The following is a 19,573-nucleotide window of genomic DNA, read 5'->3' as shown; positions in this document are numbered from 1 at the left end:
GCAGCAGGCTTCAGGGTCGGGATCGAACCCACGACCTCCTGCATACCGGGCGAGAGAGTTAACATCTCACAGCCACCGCGGCGAGTCTCGAGCGAGTGGGCAGAGAGAAGCGAGGCTGCCCCTGTGGCTGCAGTGGCTGTGAAGAAGAGGGGGGGGGGAGAACCCGGCACCCGTGGGCCTCCCTCGGCCCTTGACTCGCTTGATTCATTCTTCCGCTCAGACTGTGGCGTTACAAAGCATGGCACGCACGTAGGCACGCACGCATGTAGGGACGCGCACGCACGCGCATACTGCATATCGCCGCAGTAAATGACCTGTCAGAAAGCGGGCCCTTCATAATCCGTCACAGCGCATACATCTGTCACATTAATATTAACCAAATATAATTCATCATGTGCACATAGCTCTCTTTTCTTCTCAGCATCATAATTTTTTTAAATTAGGATTTGCCGTCTATCAAGGAGGCCGCCTGATTTCCACACATTCTTATTACTTTAACATTTCAGGAGAGTCATCACGGAGTTCAGCGAGTTCACTTTCGCCGGCGGCCTACCCGCAGCCTCGACCGGCACGAACCACGTCTCCTCTCTCAACCACCGTCCTCTTGTCTCGAGCCCCGAGTCCCATACCTCATGGCCCATAGTCAGCGTCCCATGTCTCATGCCCTGTATCCCATGTCTCACAGTCACTAGTCAATGTCCTCTCGTGCCCTGTATCCCATGTGCCACAGTCACTAGTCAATGTCCTCTCGTGCCCTGAATCCCATGTGCCACAGTCACTAGTCAATGTCCTCTCGTGCCCTGTATCCCATGTGCCACAGTCACTAGTCAATGTCCTCTCGTGCCCTGTATCCCATGTGCCACAGTCACTAGTCAATGTCCTCTCGTGCCCTGAATCCCATGTGCCACAGTCACTAGTCAATGTCCTCTCGTGCCCTGTATCCCATGTGCCACAGTCACTAGTCAACGTCCTCTCGTGCCCTGAATCCCATGTGCCACAGTCACTAGTCAATGTCCTCTCGTGCCCTGAATCCCATGTGCCACAGTCACTAGTCAATGTCCTCTCGTGCCCTGAATCCCATGTGCCACAGTCACTAGTCAATGTCCTCTCGTGCCCTGTATCCCATGTGCCACAGTCACTAGTCAATGTCCTCTCGTGCCCTGAATCCCATGTGCCACAGTCACTAGTCAATGTCCTCTCGTGCCCTGTAACCTATGTGCCACAGTCACTAGTCAATGACCTCTCATGCCCTGAATCCCATGTGTCCCAGTGAATAGTCAATGTCCTCTCATGCCCTGTATCCCATGTGCCACAGTCACTAGTCAATGACCTCTCATGCCCTGTATCCCATGTGTCCCAGTCAATAGTCAATGTCCTCTCATGCCCTGTATCCCATGTGCCACAGTCACTTGTCAATGACCTCTCATGCCCTGTATCCCATGTGTCCCAGTCAATAGTCAATGACCTCTCATGCCCTGTATCCCATGTGCCACAGTCACTAGTCAACGTCCTCTCGTGCCCTGAATCCCATGTGCCACAGTCACTAGTCAATGTCCTCTCGTGCCCTGAATCCCATGTGCCACAGTCACTAGTCAACGTCCTCTCGTGCCCTGTATCCCATGTGCCACAGTCACTAGTCAATGTCCTCTCGTGCCCTGAATCCCATGTGCCACAGTCACTAGTCAATGTCCTCTCATGCCCTGTATCCCATGTGTCCCAGTCAATAGTCAATGTCCTCCCATGCCTCGCGCGTCCCTCAGGCCCAGAGCCCCCCCACCCCTCCCGCCCCCCCTCCCCCAGACTCATTTCGTGGCGGTTCCTGCTAATTCTGCACAAATCTCCGCCGTGCATCCATCTCGCCTCCTCCTCTTCCTCCTCGCAACACGCATCGCTCTCTTTGTGCCGGAGGATGAAGGGGCCCTTAATTTCACGAGGCTAATTCCGCTATCGATCGCTAAATAAATAAATTAAGGGTAATAATTCAGGGTTATGTTTTTTGTGTCTACGACAGTGGGAGGGAGGCACGCGGGGAACGGGGGCGGAGTGGGACATGGGCCGAAAGAGGAAAAACGAGGTGTTGTGGGTCATCACGAATGGAATGATGACGAGGTGTGGGGGTCATCACGAATGGAATGATGATGAGTTGGGGGTCATCACGAATGGAATGATGATGATGTGTGGGGGTCATCACGAATGGAATGATGATGATGTGTGGGGGTCATCACGAATGGAATGATGATGTGTGGGGGTCATCACGAATGGAATGATGATGAGGAGTGGGGGTCATCACGAATATAATGATGATGTGTGGGGGTCATCACGAATGGAGTGATGATGATGTGTGGGGGTCATCACGAATGGAATGATGATGTGTTGGGGGTCATCACGAATGGAATGATGATGTGTTGGGGGTCATCACGAATGGAATGATGATGAGGAGTGGGGGTCATCACGAATGGAATGATGATGAGGAGTGGGGGTCATCACGAATGGAATGATGATGAGGTGTGGGGGTCATCACGATGGAATGATGATGTGTTGGGGGTCATCACGAATGGAATGATGATGTGTTGGGGGTCATCACGAATGGAATGATGATGTGTGGGGGTCATCACGAATGGAATGATGATGATGTGTGGGGGTCATCACGAATGGAATGATGATGTGTTGGGGGTCATCACGAATGGAATGATGATGTGTTGGGGGTCATCACGAATGGAATGATGATGAGGAGTGGGGGTCATCACGAATGGAATGATGATGAGGAGTGGGGGTCATCACGAATGGAATGATGATGAGGAATGGGGGTCATCACGAATGGAATGATGATGAGGTGTGGGGGTCATCACGATGGAATGATGAGGTGTGCCGCGAGAGGAGACGCGGCTGATGAGTATGGGAGACGGACGATGAAGCGTGTTGTGACGAGGTGTGTGGGTAGCGACGAGCGGTGGTGGGAGCGACGGCGAGGTGGGAGTGGCGAGGAGTTGGGCTCGTGAGACCGGCGGGCGCTGCCGTGAGATGTGGCGGCGGCAATTGCTGCACGCGCGCGAGGCTGCCCATCAGCCCCCACCTCCCGCCGCCCACTGGGACAGAAGGAGGGGGGGGGGGCTGGGGGGGGGGCGAGAGGGGGTAGGGACGCGCAGTCAGCGGCGCGTCCGGAGATCGCGACGAGATGGCGCGGCTCGGGGAGTGCACACGGGCAACCGGCTCGTGAGCCACGTGGTTCGCTCTCCTCCCGGGCGAGTTCTGCAGAGCGGCAGCGGCTTCACAGCAAACGTTTCACTCGTGCTGTGTCACCTCGACGAGAGTTTCCGCGACCAACCCTCCCCCCCCCCCTACACGAACAGCACGGGCGAGAGAAGAGATGGGCTCATGCGGTACAGGAGGGTGCGGAGCTGAGTGGACTCGACGATGACCGGTAACCAGCGGCGTCAAGATCGGCCTCGGGTGAGGTGGTTGACTGCCGATACTGGGCAGTGCCAGGCAGTTGGAGGCAGTCGCCCTCCACAACAACGGAGGGCAGAGGAGCGACGCTCACAACAACGCGCGGAACGCCGGGCGGATAAAACGCTGCAAAAGTTGGCACAGTGGAGAGCACAGGTGGTGCATCTGCCAGTCATCTCAGCAAACCCATAGCACCTGGGTCTGTCCTAGCACTCTAACAGACAGCCACCATTCCATTTGTATGGAAAACAGCCCCATCCTTCTCACCTCAACGATACTAAACCATGTTCCAATTTGTTTTTGTAAAAATGTTGTCTCCGCTCTTGGCTGTAGAAGGCGAAAACAAAAATAATTCTCAAACTGGCAACTTTCTTTTTAACAAAGTGATAATTCACGCGAACACGGCTGACAACACTTTCACTCGCACATTTAGTCTCAAAAAAGGTTCAGTGATGTTGTACTAACAGCGTGAGTTTCAATTTGAGGAAACCTTGCAAACGCCTCAAATAGTTTCATTTTTAACAATATAAAGTGTTAAATCGGTTATGTAGACAAGCAACAATGTTTTGATGAAGTTGGAGTATTTTAAACATTCATAGGGCGTATTCGTATCCCGGGGGTGGGGTGGGGGGAGTGGTGGCGCAGCGGTTTGCACACCGCTCTTACAATCCCCAGGGGACCGGAGTTCGATCCCCGGCCCTCGGCCAGCGTAAGCGCTGAGTGACCTCCGACCTTGTCCTGGGCCCCTCGACAGTCAAACCTCACCGGGGGGGCCGCGGTGAAGCCCGCAGCGTGACCACAGGCGTCAACCCGCCTCTGGCGCAGTGTTCCTCACTCGTTGTCAGAGGGAGGGGGGATATCAGCGTCAGGGCCGCCACACATTTGAAACCATTGGGTTTGACAGCAGCACGATGATGATGGTGGTGGTGGTGTTTTCCCTTTCGTGTATTGTCGAGGGCCGCACTGAAGGCCGCCAGGGCCCGCCAGTGGTCTGCGGGCCTTGCGATGAAGGCCGCTACGCGAGCTCCAGCCGCCCAAGAGCAACGAGCCAACGAAACGCGAGCACAATCCCTGACCCTGACCAGTCACCGATACTAGCCCTGTCGCTGCGCCTAGCCCTCCCATTCTCCCACCTCCGGGTGTGCATCTTCGTGTCGTGTCAACGTGAGCAATGGGAGGAACGTTGGGCCGGGTGTGGTGCTGGCCTCGTCAGCTGGCCACCACTAATAAGAATCATCATCGGCGCTATTCTATTCTTGCGTACGATGGCACTACGTCCAGGAGCCAGATGGTCGAGGTATGCCTTGCCATGACGAGAGGGCTTGAGGAGAGAGTTCGTCTCGTTTCGCTATTCCTCCTCCATGGAAGGAGCGTTCCGTGGCCACACGAACGCGGTTTGTCTTTAATCTCCCCCCATTCACGAGGGGCTTGTGTGCGCTTGCAGAGGCGCTTTTCGCTAACGTCTCAAGGCGCCGTGAATGAAATAAAAACGAGAAAAGTATTGAAAGAAAGGACCCCGGTGGCAGAAGAGGAACCAGAGAGGAACAAAACTAATCAGGAGAAGGAAACCTTTTTCAAACAGATGGTTTTTTAGTCGGGACTTTAATAAGATATCAACCCCATCCGAGCGCCCGGTATCCAACGGTGGCGAGTTCCACAAGTGGGGGGGGTGGGACATCATCAGGAGGGGTTAGGGGGGGGCGAATGTGGAGGCTCTCGTGAGGAATCGCCGTCAATGTCGCCGACGCACGAACAGCCCGAGGGCTGTGACCACGGGGCCCGCGGCAGGCCGGCTCCCTGTCGGCATCATTACGCCTCGCTGGGCACTCCGGACGCCTTAACGAGACCTCGTGAGTGCGGGCAGCTCCTCCTGCCGCTAACACCGCGCCCGCCCATCGCGCCACGCTCGCTGTCCTCCCCCCGCGCCGCCGCTTGCCCGGTGGGCTTCGACGGACGCGCGCTGCGGCACGGGTAAATGGTTGCCACCTCTGAGATACGAAGACCCGGCACGAAATTCGCGTGAAGACGGAAGACCTCTCTCACAGTGCCGGCGGAAGGGGGCGCCGCACGTGGACGCGGAGGCGTGAGCGGAGCAGTATGACTTTTACGCAGCTGAAAAAAACAACGGGGACTTTTAAATGGGAAGACGTACAGACCCCCGATAAGTGTGGAACACGTTGTCCCAACGGTTCCTAACGCATGCCAACGTTGGCCCGACGTTGCAGGACACCAGCTGCCTCCTCAACAAGAGGGCGAGCCCGGGGAAAGCGCGAGCAGGTGGCGAGCACACTTCACCAGGCCCCTGCTGCCTCGCGAAGTGTGCTCGCGGCCGCACGCTGCTACCGGCCAATCCGTCAGCAAGCCAGGAGCGCTCCGGCAGGCGTTTGTGCGTGAGCGCGGTGCGTAAACATCGCCACTGGGGAGACAAAGGCGGCCGGGCGTGGTGATGGCCACCCACACCTTCGTGAAGATGCTCGCTAACAGCACTTGCCCTAAATGTTGGTAAAGGCTAGACGGGGGACCTTTGTTTTTTGTGTGTGCGCGTGCGAGCACATCGCTTCGGCTCGTCGCGCGGGCAACGCGCAGCAGCCCCCGCCGCTCCTCCCGGCTCCCATCTCCCGTCAGCGAGGGGCCGACGCGGCCCCCAAACAAAGTCCCCTCCCGCTGGTGCGGCTGGCTCCCTCGGTGCCAGCCGCACCGTGTCGACAGCCGGCGGGCGGGCCAGGGGGGCCTGGGGGGCGGTTGTGGGTGTGGGGGGGGGTTGTGGGTGTGGGGGGGGTTGTGGGTGTGGGGGGGTTGTGGGTGTGGGAGGGTTGTGGAGGGGGTGTGGGTGTGGGGGGGGGTTGTGGGTGTGGGGGTTGTGCCCGTCGCCTCGCCCGAGTGTGGCGCGCGCCAAATCGGCGACGTCGGGCGGGGCGGGGGCGGGGAGCCTTCATCAGCCGCCCCGCAAGGGGTCAGCGGCAATTCGGCGCGAGCGAGATTGTGTGTCTGTCGCTGTCAGTGAGATCCACAGCTGAGCGGGCGCTGCGTCACCTGTCCCAGAGCCACCCCGTCCCCCCCACCCACTGCGGGGGGTGGAGTGAAGGGGGAGGGAGGGAGGGGGCGAGGAGGTACAAGTCGATACGAGGTTCTATTTCAGGCGGGTCTGTCCGGGCTGGTGATATTTCCGTGCCCGGCACACCACATCCCGTGTACATTTTCTCCAGGTGCCGTTGGCTGCCAGTCGCGTGCCTACTACAGTCTCGTCGGCAACCCCGAAAAAGATGTTCTGCGCCCGGCACTCCACATGCAGCGTTTCTCTCGCTGCTCTACTGTGACGACTCGCGAGAAAAATTCATCGCCCCGAGTAGGAAGGGGGGGGGGGGGTCCGACGAGCCCCTCGGAGCCATCGCAAGTCGCTTCCCCGCCGCCAGCGCCGATTTCTGCGCGCGCGCTGATTGACGAAGGGCGCGCGCACGCGCAATCCGAGCGCTAACGAGCCTCAATTAAAATCGAGAGCCCCGCTGTCGTGAGCCCGGAGCCTTCATTTGATGTCGGTGCCGCGCGCGGGCCTTCGGCTAAACGTGAAAAATTAAGGGGCGCTTAGATAACGGCGAGCGAGTTGCGAGCGTTCGTAGCGAGTGCGGGCGGGTTTGAGTGTTGCGAGTGTGACCGTGCTAGCGAGCGTGAGCGTTGTGAGTGTGAGCGTTAATTGTGTGAGCGTGCTAGCGAGCGTGAGCGTTGCGAGTGTGAGCGTGCTAGCGAGTGTGAGCGTGCTAGCGAGTGTGAGCGTGCTAGCGAGCGTGAGCGTTGCGAGTGTGAGCGTGCTAGCGAGCGTGAGCGTTGCGAGTGTGAGCGTTAATTGTGTGAGCGTGCTAGCGAGTGTGAGCGTTGCGAGTGTGAGCGTGCTAGCGAGCGTGAGCGTTGCGAGTGTGACCGTGCTAGCGAGCGTGAGCGTTGCGAGTGTGAGCGTGCTAGCGAGTGTGAGCGTGCTAGCGAGTGTGAGCGTGCTAGCGAGCGTGAGCGTTGCGAGTGTGAGCGTGCTAGCGAGCGTGAGCGTTGCGAGTGTGAGCGTGCTAGCGAGTGTGAGCGTTGCGAGTGTGAGCGTGCTAGCGAGCGTGAGCGTTGCAAGTGTGAGCGTGCTAGCGAGTGTGAGCGTTGCGAGTGTGAGCGTGCTAGCGAGTGTGAGCGTTGCGAGTGTGAGCGTGCTAGCGAGCGTGAGCGTTGCGAGTGTGAGCATGCTAGCGAGTGTGAGCGTTGCGAGTGTGAGCGTGCTAGCGAGTGTGAGCGTTGCGAGTGTGAGCGTGCTAGCGAGTGTGAGCGTTGCGAGTGTGAGCGTGCTAGCGAGCGTGAGCGTTGCGAGTGTGAGCATGCTAGCGAGTGTGAGCGTTGCGAGTGTGAGCGTGCTAGCGAGCGTGAGCGTTGCGAGTGTGAGCATGCTAGCGAGTGTGAGCGTTGCGAGTGTGAGCGTGCTAGCGAGCGTGAGCGTTGCGAGTGTGAGCATGCTAGCGAGTGTGAGCGTTGCGAGTGTGAGCGTGCTAGCGAGCGTGAGCGTTGCGAGTGTGAGCATGCTAGCGAGTGTGAGCGTTGCGAGTGTGAGCGTGCAAGCGAGCGTGAGCGTTGCGAGTGTGAGCGTGCTAGCGAGTGTGAGCGTTGCGAGTGTGAGCGTTAAGTGTGTGAGTGTGCTAGCGAGCGTGAGCGTTGCGAGTGTGAGCGTGCTAGCGAGCATGAGCGTTGCGAGTGTGAGCGTTAAGTGTGTGTGTGTGCTAGCGAGCGTGAGCGTTGCGAGTGTGAGCGTTAAGTGTGTGAGTGTGCTAGCGAGCGTGAGCGTTGCGAGTGTGAGCGTTAAGTGTGTGAGTGTGCTAGCGAGCGTGAGCGTTGCGAGTGTGAGCGTGCTAGCGAGCGTGAGCGTTGCGAGTGTGAGCGTTAAGTGTGTGAGTGTGCTAGCGAGCGTGAGCATTGTGAGTGTGAGCGTTGCGAGTGTGAGCGTGCTAGCGAGCGTGAGCGTTGCGAGTGTGAGCGCTAAGTGTGTGAGTGTGCTAGCGAGCGTGAGCATTGCGAGTGTGAGCGTTGCGAGTGTGAGCGTTGCGAGTGTGAGCGTTAAGTGTGTGAGTGTGCTAGCGAGCGTGAGCGTTGAAAGTGTGAGCGTTAAGTGTGTGAGTGTGCTAGCGAGCGTGAGCGTTGCGAGTGTGAGCGTTAAGTGTGTGAGTGTGCTAGCGAGCGTGAGCGTTGCGAGTGTGAGCGTGCTAGCGAGCGTGAGCGTTGCAAGTGTGAGCGTTAAGTGTGTGAGTGTGCTAGCGAGCGTGAGCATTGCGAGTGTGAGCGTTGCGAGTGTGAGCGTTAAGTGTGTGAGTGTGCTAGCGAGCGTGAGCATTGCGAGTGTGAGCGTTGCGAGTGTGAGCGTTAAGTGTGTGAGTGTGTTAGCGAGCGTGATCGTTGCGAGAGAGTGAGCGCCGCCGCCGCCTCGGTTTGGCGGAGACCCGTGACCAATGCGGCGATTCGCGGCCCGAGGTGGCAGCACGAAGCGGGGGGGGGGAGTCCGCGGCTCCCGAAGGCGCGCGGCTCTCGTCTCGGAGCAAACGCGCAGAGACGGGAGCCGCGCGTGCGTCTCGAGCTGCCGTGCGCGATCTCAACATGAAAACTAAAGCGCAGAGTTCCCAATAGGCGGAGAGCGCCGCACGATGCAGTGTCTTCAAAGTGAAACGCGTTCGTCAATAAAAAAAACCGTGGGGTTGACAAGCACGGTGAAGTGCCGTTGGGCGACGTCTCAGGGCGACGTCTCAGGGCGACGTCTCAGGACGACGTCTCAAGACGACGTCTCAAGGCGACGTCTCAGGGCGACGTCTCAGGGCGACGTCTCAGGGCGACGTCTCAAGGCGACGTCTCAGGACGACGTCTCAAGACGACGTCTCAGGGCGACGTCTCAGGGCGACGTCTCAGGGCGACGTCTCAAGGCGACGTCTCAGGACGACGTCTCAAGACGACGTCTCAGGGCGACGTCTCAAGGCGACGTCTCAGGACGACGTCTCAGGGCGACGTCTCAAGGCGACGTCTCAGGACGACGTCTCAAGACGACGTCTCAAGGCGACGTCTCAGGGCGACGTCTCAGGGCGACGTCTCAAGGCGACGTCTCAGGACGACGTCTCAGGGCGACGTCTCAAGGCGACGTCTCAAGGCGACGTCTCAAGACGACGTCTCAAGGCGACGTCTCAGGACGACGTCTCAAGGTGACGTCTCAGGACGACGTCTCAAGGCGACGTCTCAGGGCGACGTCTCAGGACGACGTCTCAGGGCGACGTCTCAAGACGACGTCTCAAGACGACGTCTTGGGACGACGTCTCAAGGCGACGTCTCAAGGCGACGTCTCAATGCGACGTCTCAAGGCGACGTCTCAAGGCGACGTCTCAGGGCGACGTCTCAGGGCGACGTCTCAGGACGACGTCTCAAGGTGACGTCTCAAGACGACGTCTCAAGACGACGTCTCGGGACGACGTCTCAAGGTGACGTCTCAAGACGACGTCTCAAGACGACGTCTCGGGACGACGTCTCAAGGCGACGTCTCAAGGCGACGTCTCAAGGCGACGTCTCAAGGCGACGTCTCAAGGCGACGTCTCAGGACGACGTCTCAAGGCGACGTCTCAGGGCGACGTCTCAGGACGACGTCTCAAGGCGACGTCTCAGGGCGACGTCTCAGGGCGACGTCTCAAGGGGACGTCTCAGGGCGACGTCTCAGGACGACGTCTCAAGGCGACGTCTCAGGGCGACGTCTCAGGACGACGTCTCAAGGCGACGTCTCAGGGCGACGTCTCAGGACGACGTCTCAGGGCGACGTCTCAGGACGACGTCTCAAGGCGACGTCTCAAGGCGACGTCTCAAGGCGACGTCTCAGGACGACGTCTCAAGGTGACGTCTCAAGACGACGTCTCAAGACGACGTCTCAAGACGACGTCTCGGGGCGACGTCTCAAGGCGACGTCTCAAGGCGACGTCTCAAGACGACGTCTCAAGACGACGTCTCGGGGCGACGTCTCAAGGCGACGTCTCAAGGCGACGTCTCAAGGTGACGTCTCAAGACGACGTCTCAAGACGACGTCTCAGGACGACGTCTCAAGGCGACGTCTCAAGGTGACGTCTCAAGACGACGTCTCAAGACGACGTCTCGGGGCGACGTCTCAAGGCGACGTCTCAAGGCGACGTCTCAAGGTGACGTCTCAAGACGACGTCTCAAGACGACGTCTCGGGACGACGTCTCAAGGCGACGTCTCAAGGCGACGTCTCAAGGCGACGTCTCAAGGCGACGTCTCAAGGCGACGTCTCAGGACGACGTCTCAAGGTGACGTCTCAAGACGACGTCTCAAGGCGACGTCTCAAGGCGACGTCTCAAGGCGACGTCTCAAGGCGACGTCTCAAGGCGACGTCTCAAGACGACGTCTCAAGACGACGTCTCGGGACGACGTCTCAAGGCGACGTCTCAAGGCGACGTCTCAAGGCGACGTCTCAAGGCGACGTCTCAAGGCGACGTCTCAAGACGACGTCTCGGGACGACGTCTCAAGACGACGTCTCAAGGCGACGTCTCAGGGCGACGTCTCAGGGCGACGTCTCAAGGCGACGTCTCAAGGCGACGTCTCAGGGCGACGTCTCAGGGCGACGTCTCAAGGTGACGTCTCAGGGCGACGTCTCAGGGCGACGTCTCAAGGCGACGTCTCAAGGCGACGTCTCAGGGCGACGTCTCAAGGTGACGTCTCAAGACGACGTCTCAAGACGACGTCTCGGGACGACGTCTCAAGACGACGTCTCAAGGCGACGTCTCAGGGCGACGTCTCAGGGCGACGTCTCAAGGCGACGTCTCAAGGCGACGTCTCAGGGCGACGTCTCAAGACGACGTCTCAAGGCGACGTCTCAGGGCGACGTCTCAGGGCGACGTCTCAAGGCGACGTCTCAGGGCGACGTCTCAGGGCGACGTCTCGGGACGACGTCTCAAGACGACGTCTCAAGGCGACGTCTCAGGGCGACGTCTCAGGGCGACGTCTCAAGGCGACGTCTCAAGGCGACGTCTCAGGGCGACGTCTCAGGGCGACGTCTCAGGACGACGTCTCAGGGCGACGTCTCAGGACGACGTCTCAAGGCGACGTCTCAGGACGACGTCTCAGGACGACGTCTCAAGGCGACGTCTCAGGGCGACGTCTCAGCACGCTTCACGCGAAGCTCGTGGCGCCACGGAGCCAGCTCGTTGTGAAATCGGGCTCAAGGTTCAAGGGTCACAAAGAGTCTGACGCGCTCAAGATTCCTTCAAAGGAACCGAGGAAGGAATTGCGTGGAATTCCACAATCTGGCTGTGATCACCTCCGCCTTCTCCCAGCGAACAACAAGGCGCAGCGGAATATAAAACTTAAGCAGATCGGCGGTGAGATGTTTATGAGCCAACTCATTCAAAGCCTTACAACGTGAGAAGAAGATGAAGATTCTCGAAGTCGATTCTGTACTTTGCAGGGAGCCAGTGCAGGGAGGCAGGAATTGAAGTGATCTGGTCACGCGATTTTACTTAATCGACGAATCGTCGTCTCAACTGTCCCAAGACCGGCGTTCTATCATAAACCGTGGTTGGGTGACACCCTTCGAGTGCTCTCTGATGGCACGGGTGACCTTAACTTTGAAGTATTTTTCTTCAATGCGTGCTGTATGGCCCCCCAGGGCGCCACCTCGCTCTGCGTCTACAAGACAGATATCACACTCCAGCCCCTGTAACCCCCCACGGTGCAGCCATCCGTCATTACCAATCTTTATATCATCATCAGCAGCAGCAGCAGCAGCCATGATCTACCCACTGCTGGATAGACACCTACCCAAGCCATCACCATCTCTCACGTTCCCATGATGTCGCGATCCACCCAGCGCCTTGTGAAACGAAGTCGTGGGCCGCGTGAAATCGAATCGTCTGAAGCGGAGTCGCGGGCAGTACTGGGCACCGGAGCACGCTGAACTTCTTTCGCACCGCACGTAGCCAACCGCGCTCACCGCAGGCCACAGGCTCCCCACGCGTGGCGGCGGCGGCGGCGGCGGCAGCGGGGGTTGAACCGAGCCGGGTGGCGGGCGGAGGCGAGGACGATGACGGCAGCAGCCCCCCTCCCCTCCATCGCCCCCCCCCCCTCCCTCGCCCCCCTCCCCCCCGTTTAGCGGCTCCCGTCCCGACGGGAAGGCGCTTACTTAACGCGGCTCGTGGGGGTGAGGGGGGGGGCACGGCCGCGAGTGAGAGGGCGAGAGGGGGTCACTCCACGCACAGCGCGACACGCGGAGCACGGAGATTCCCCCCCGACCCCCCCTCCCCGTGCCTCTGTCACCACGCCAGCAGCGGAGAGACAGAGCGGGCAGCAGCACGTCGCCGATGAGACTGCGAGCGATGCAGCCGGCGAGGAGTTTGTTGTGCGCGTTTGAAACCGCGCGTACAGAGAGCCCGTATCCGAGTGTGCTGGGCGTGGAGGTGGGTGTGTAGGTGTGTGCGGGTCGGTACACAGGTGAGTGCACGTTGCTGTGTGCGTGTGTGCGTGTAGGTGAGTGGGTGTGTGCGAGTTGGTCACGCGTGATGCAGCTATCTATCTATATATTAAACAGCGTGATTAGTATTATCGCCGTGATCGCTGCTGACCTGCCCTGTGCCCGCTTCCCGAATGCGCTACTCGTTATTTGCGCGAACGCTCCGCGCACACCGTGTCACGCTTGTTATAAACACTCGCGGTGGTGGTGGTGGTAGTGGTCAAGATGACCCAACTTTTAGTTTACTTTCAGTGAAAAAACACGACGGCACCTCCTCCTCCTCGCACAGAGGGAGTAAGCTCGTGCGAGTGTGTGTGCGCGTGTGAATGCACACGAACAACAGCACTTGCCACAACAGTCTGCCAAAACGATGTGGGGGATATTTGTCTCTGTATTGTGCACGCCCATAAAACATTGAGGGGAGCGGTGGTGCAGTGGTTAGCGCACTGCGCTACAAACCCGGCCACCCGAGTTCAATTCCCGCTCATGGCCAACACCAGTGACAATTATCTGAATCGGTCCTGGGCCTCTCCTAGTTCGACTCCGTCTCAAATGAGTACCTGGTGCGATGTGTAAACATCACCACTGGGGAGACAAAGGCGGCCGGGCGTGGTCCTTGCCACCCCCTCGCGCACCGTGCCGGCCTTCATAGTTGCTCACTAACAGCACTTGCCACAAAAGTCTGTTAAGGCTAGACAGGAGATATTTGTGTACGCATGTGTACGTGTGACAGAGCGGGGTGAGTGGCTGGGTGCTTGGTTGTGAGGAGACAGGTGAGTGAGCGTAGGTAGGTAAGAGAGAGAGTGTGTGTGTGTGGTGTACAGGCCTTAAAATGCGCTCACGAAAATTGCTTGCTATTAGGAGTGTAATTAGTGTGAATAGGTAGGTGCAGGCGAGTGCACTTGTGTGTGTGGGTGCATACAAGTGTGTGTGTGTGTACCTGAGTTTGTCCTGCTACCGGTAACGTAGCGGTCAGGGCGCTGCGCCACGAACCCGGCGACTCGAGTTCGATTCCCGCTCACGATCAAAAACAGGAGCCAATATTTGAACCTGTTCTGGGCCTACCGCGAGGTCAACTCAGGACCTGGCGCGGTGAGTAAACATCGCCACTTGGGAGACACAGAGGCGGCCGGCAGTGGTGCTGGCCACCCACCCCTTCGCGTGCCGTGCCGGCCTTCATAGGCGCTCGCTAACAGCACTTGCCCCAACAGTCTGTGATAGCTACACGGGGGGAAGGGGTCTTGAACTTTTGTCCATTGTGCGCGCGCGTCACCTGCACGGTGTCATTGTCCTCCTCCGCGAGTCGCAGCAGCAGCCCCACGAGGTCGCCGAGCAGAGCCTCGGCACAGCGCTCCTGCACACAGCGCTCCTGCACACAGCGCTCCTGCACACAGCGCTCCTGCACACAGCGCTCCTGCACACAGCGGCGTCCAACGTCAGTGTCTCCTCCTCCTCCTCACCCTCCTCCTCACCCTCCTCCTCACCCTCCTCCTCACCCTTCTCCTCACCCTCCTCACCCTCCTCCTCACCCTCCTCCTCACCCTCCTCCTCACCCTCCTCCTCACCCTCCTCCTCACCCTTCTCCTCACCCTTCTCCTCACCCTCCTCCTCACCCTCCTCCTCACCCTCCTCCTCACCCTCCTCCTCACCCTCCTCCTCACCCTCCTCCTCACCCTCCTCCTCACCCTTCTCCTCACCCTTCTCCTCACCCTCCTCCTCACCCTCCTCCTCACCCTCCTCCTCACCCTCCTCCTCACCCTCCTCCTCACCCTCCTCCTCACCCTCCTCCTCACCCTCCTCCTCACCCTCCTCCTCCTCAAATCCCACAACATGGGACCTTGTTTGCCAATATCAAAGTAGGAAAGCACAAGAATAACGTTTTACCCTTTTCGGCAATAAAACAGCAAGTGTTAAGATGTTCGAACATTAAATAGAAACCTTTCGCAAGGAATCAAGTCTGCGTTAACCACCCACAGCACTTGCGGTGATCGGTTGCAAAGACAAAGCCATATATAATAATTATCTTTGCATATTCACTACAAGTACTATGTGCGGTTAATGCAGACTCCATTACTTGCATAAGGTTTCTGGTGTTTGAACATCTTAACACAACTCCTGTTTTATTGCCCGAAAGGATAAACCCCTATTCTTGTGTTTTTTCAAAGCCCACACTTCACTTTTGTTAACGGTCACAGCGATGCCTCTTGACAAGGCTGCGAATCAACTCGACGGACATGGGGATATCGTGGAGCTGGGTTTCACGACCCGCGGGGGCATCATCACCACGCGTGGCCAACAACTCAGAAGCGACGGAGATCCTTCATGGGACCTTGTTGTTTCCTTCACGGTACTGCCCCAAGTGACCGGCCTGTCCACTCCTCACCCCACAAGCCAACAGCAGCACCAGACTGTGTGTGTCTGTGTGAGAGTGCGCGCAGGATCAGCGCTACTTCTCTATGTCTCACGGGGCTTTTCTAAACATCTCATCGGAGAGACGCGCTCCCTGCCCTGCGGGACGGACACGAGCCAGAACCTCGTTGTTTGACTCCCGTGAAGGTGCGGCCCTGGGACAGCTTTCTCGCGACACCGCTGGCGGAAAGGCCTCCCCCACTTGACTGATCTCCTCGAGAGGGAATGCTGGGCTACTCTGCCACACTGGACATACGACGTGAACTACAGACTATGTATCTATGTTGAACTTCCTTCGCACCTAGCCAATCGTCATAGTCGGAGGTGCGGGCAAGAGTGGCTGGGGCTACCCACCGGTTTGCTCCGACGTTGGCCCGACGTTGGCCCGACCTTGCGCGTCTACCGAGTCAGCCAGTAAATGTGCCGCGTTGGGGACCCACGCGCACATCGCGCCTCGCTCAGATGAGCGGGCGGGGGATTGTTCCGGTGAGGCGGAGAGGGTCATTCGAGCGAGCGCCCTGCAGGTGAGCGCCTGGAGCGTCACGCAGCACGGAGCAGTCTCCAGCCTGGCTCCAGCGACTCCACACCGCCCCCCTCCCACCGCCCCCCTCCCACCGCCCCCCTCCCACTGCCCCCCTCGCAAACGGCCACGGCCGCCTCAACTGCGCCGGCGCGTCGCGTCCCACCAGGCGTCGGCAAACTCTCTCAATGAAACAAACATCGCCGCCGGTTCGTGCACACAGACACAGGGCCGCGGGCGAGCGAGCGAGCGAGGGAGCGAGAGAGCTTCGTTGCGCGGGGTGGGGGTTGAGGGGGGTCTGGCGACGTGAATTGTTGATGTGACATCTCCGCCTGTGATGCCACCGCGGCCGCGTTATCGCGACTCGCGCCGAGGGAGGCCCCTCGTTAACTCGCCGGGAGAGGCGCGGAGGCGCTGCAGGGCTCCTGCCGCCTGCGTGCTGGCCGTGCTGCTGGTGGTGGTGGTGATGCGCTGCCTTTGAAGTGCGCTTCTGGTGCAACATCAAACTCCGTTCACCCCGGCGGCCAACACTTTTGGCCGCGCTCTCGCGACAGGCGGCGTTTTGTGACTGAGACAGAGAGGGGGGGGGGGGGCGGCTGGCGGACACTCCACGTCGATCTCCTCGTCACCGGACTTTGTGGGTGAGGAAGATAACGTGCGCTTTCGACCAAAGCGATTCGGATGGAGATGAACGCTGCCCAACGCGCGATAAGCCCTCTCCGGTCAGACCGCCCGCATCCCGCGAGCGGCGAGTCTCGTTCCGACTGCCCGAGTGAGACCGCCTGCCTGGGAACGCGGGGTGGTCTCGTTCAGAATACACAAGACCTGGGCTGCACGGGTGGCCAGGGGAATTAGCACCGCCGTAGATTGTTGAATCTGTCTGTGCAAAAAGTGCGTCTCAATTGCAGGGACCTCTTGAAAAAAAAAGAGTCTTGAGACTCGGTGAAGGTATTCTGGTGGATATATATACGGCGTGATCATGGGGCTGGGGAGGGAGAGATGGAGGGAGGGAGGGAGGGGAGGCGGGGAGGGAGGGATGGAGGGAGGGGGGAAGGGAGGGGAGGGAGCGAGGGAGGGAGGGAGGGGAGGGAGGGAGGGAGGGAGGGAGGGGAGGGAGGGAGGGAGGGAGGGAGGGGAGGGAGGGAGGGGAGGGGAGGGGAGGGAGGGATGTAGAGGGGGAGAGGAGGGAGGGAGGGGAGGGGAGGCCGTTTCTCGATGCCCCCTCTCACTCAGGCGGGCGCGGCACCGTGAGGCGCCGACACGCAGCTCTGGCCACCAAGTGACACTCCCCAAACAAACAACAAAGACAAAGACCCCCCGTGTAGCCTTGACGGACTGTTGGGGCAAGTGCTGTGAGCGAATAGCTCCTCTATGAAGGTCGGCACAGGTGGTTGGTGGCCAACATCACGCCCGTCGGCCTTTGTCTACCCAGCGGCGATGTTTTACATGTCGTACCAGGCATATATTTGCGGTTAAGTCGACCTGGGGGAGGCCCCGAACCGGTTCAGATAATCGTCACTGGTGTTGGCCGTGAGCGGGAATCGAACTCGGGTCGCCGGGATCGTACCACCTCCATTGCCAGTGAGCCGAGCACTGCCCTGCAGCAGTTCGAACCTGAAACCGGGCCAGAATTATGATCGCGTGTGACCAATTGTTTCTTAAATGATGCACTCCCAGAGGCGATGCTGCTGATGCGTGTGTCTTTTACTGATACTGCTCTGTGTGAGTCTGTGGGTCTCTGCGCGAGTCTGTGTGAGTCTGTGGGTCTGTGTGAGTCTTTGTGGATCTGTGTGAGTCTGTGTGAGTTTGTGGGTCTGTGTGAGTCTGTGTGGGTCTGTGTGGGCCTGTGTGAGTCTGTGGGTCTTTGTGAGTCTGTGGGTCTCTGCGCGAGTTTGTGGGTCTGTGTGTCTGTGTGAGTCTGTGTGAGTTTGTGTGGGTCTGTGGGTTTGCGTGAGTTTGTGTGAGTCTGTGGGTCTGTGTGAGTCTACATGTCTAACCATGGACCACCGAGCAACGCCACTGCCCGTTCCGATCACTCGCCAACTGCGTTGCAGACATTCACCACCACGAGGCTGCTCCCGAAGCCGCCCACCGGCTCCCTCTCCCTGGCTCGGCAGGTAGACTCCGCGACCTCGCCGCCGAGACGTACAGGGCCGCAGAGATTGCGGTGAGCCCCCCTCCCCCATCGCCGCCCCCCCCAACCCCCTACCGCTACCCCCCGCCCGGCACAGCATGGCCGCACCGTTGTGGGAAGCGCGGCGCGAGACGCGGGGCCTCCATGAATCACGGAAAGCGCCGCGCGCCGTTCTTCCCTCCATCCCTTCCTGCCTCCGTCCGCACGTCCACAATATAAAAAAGCCTCGAGCCGACCGTGCGGCGGAGGCGCTGGCTGCGCTGGTTATGATTCCAGCAGCGGCGCGGTTGTCAATACGCACGTCCCTGCCATACATCCTGGCGGCCCGGAGCGTGAGACGTGGAGTGGACGTGGGGAGAGGCGAGACACGGGGAGAGGGGGACACGGGGAGAGGCGAGACACGTGGAGAGGGGGACACGGGGAGAGGGGGACACGGGGAGAGGGGAACACGGGGAGAGGGGGACACGGGGAGAGGGGGACACGAGAGAGAGGGGAGAGGGGGATACGGGGAGAGGGGGACACGGGGAGAGGGTGACACGGGGAGAGGAGAACACGGGGAGAGGGGGGGCACGGGGAAAGGGGGGACACGGGGAGAGAGGCGAGACACGTGGAGAGGGGGACACGGGGAGAGGGGGACACGGGGAGAGGGGAACACGGGGAGAGGGGGACACGAGAGAGAGGAGAGAGGGGGACACGGGGAGAGGGGGACACGAGAGAGAGGGGAGAGGGGGATACGGGGAGAGGGGGACACGGGGAGAGGGTGACACGGGGAGAGGAGAACACGGGGAGAGGGGGGGCACGGGGAAAGGGGGGACACGGGGAGAGAGGCGAGACACGTGGAGAGGGGGACACGGGGAGAGGGGGACACGGGGAGAGGGGAACACGAGAGAGAGGGGAGAGGGGGATACGGGGAGAGGGGGACACGGGGAGAGGGGAACACGAGGAGAGGGGGACACGGGGAGAGGGGGGAGAGGGGGGACACGAGAGAGAGGGGAGAGGGGGATACGGGGAGAGGGGGGGCACGGGGAGAGGGGGACACGGGGAGAGGGGGGACACGGGGAGAGGGGAACACGAGGAGAGGGGGGAGAGGGGGACACGAGAGAGAGGGGAGAGGGGGATACGGGGAGAGGGGACGGGGAGGCCCGAGCTGTCGCACCGGTGCGAGACGGGGCGACCGCCGGGGATAAAACCGTTCACAATTCATTAAAACATTCACCGTGAACCATTCACCGTGAACCATTCACCGTGAACCATTCACCGTGAACCATTCACCGTGAACCATTCACCGTGAACCATTCACCGTGAACCATTCACCGTGAACCATTCACCATTAACCATTCACCGTGAACCATTCACCGTGAACCATTCACCATTAACCATTCACCATTAACCATTCACCGTGAACCATTCACCGTGAACCATTCACCATTAACCATTCACCATTAACCATTCACCGTGAACCATTCACCGTGAACCATTCACCATTAACCATTCACCGTGAACCATTCACCGTGAACCATTCACCATTAACCATTCACCGTGAACCATTCACC

At 59.5% G+C, this 19,573-nt stretch overlaps 1 protein-coding gene across 1 annotated transcript in view; it reads right to left on the bottom strand.

Moving 5' to 3' along the window:
* Positions 1–19,573, bottom strand: part of LOC144728535 (tetratricopeptide repeat protein 12-like) — a 195,354-nt gene that overhangs the window by 82,022 nt on the left and 93,759 nt on the right. Inside the window, 1 exon segment of the mRNA XM_078608037.1 lies at positions 14,231–14,326. Coding sequence (XP_078464163.1) covers positions 14,231–14,326 — 96 coding nt within the window.

This window comes from Lampetra planeri, chromosome 29 (genome assembly GCF_965212315.1).
Source record: "Lampetra planeri chromosome 29, kcLamPlan1.2.h2, whole genome shotgun sequence".
Lineage (NCBI taxonomy): Eukaryota > Metazoa > Chordata > Hyperoartia > Petromyzontiformes > Petromyzontidae > Lampetra > Lampetra planeri.
This window is presented reverse-complemented; position numbering and strand designations above follow the sequence as displayed.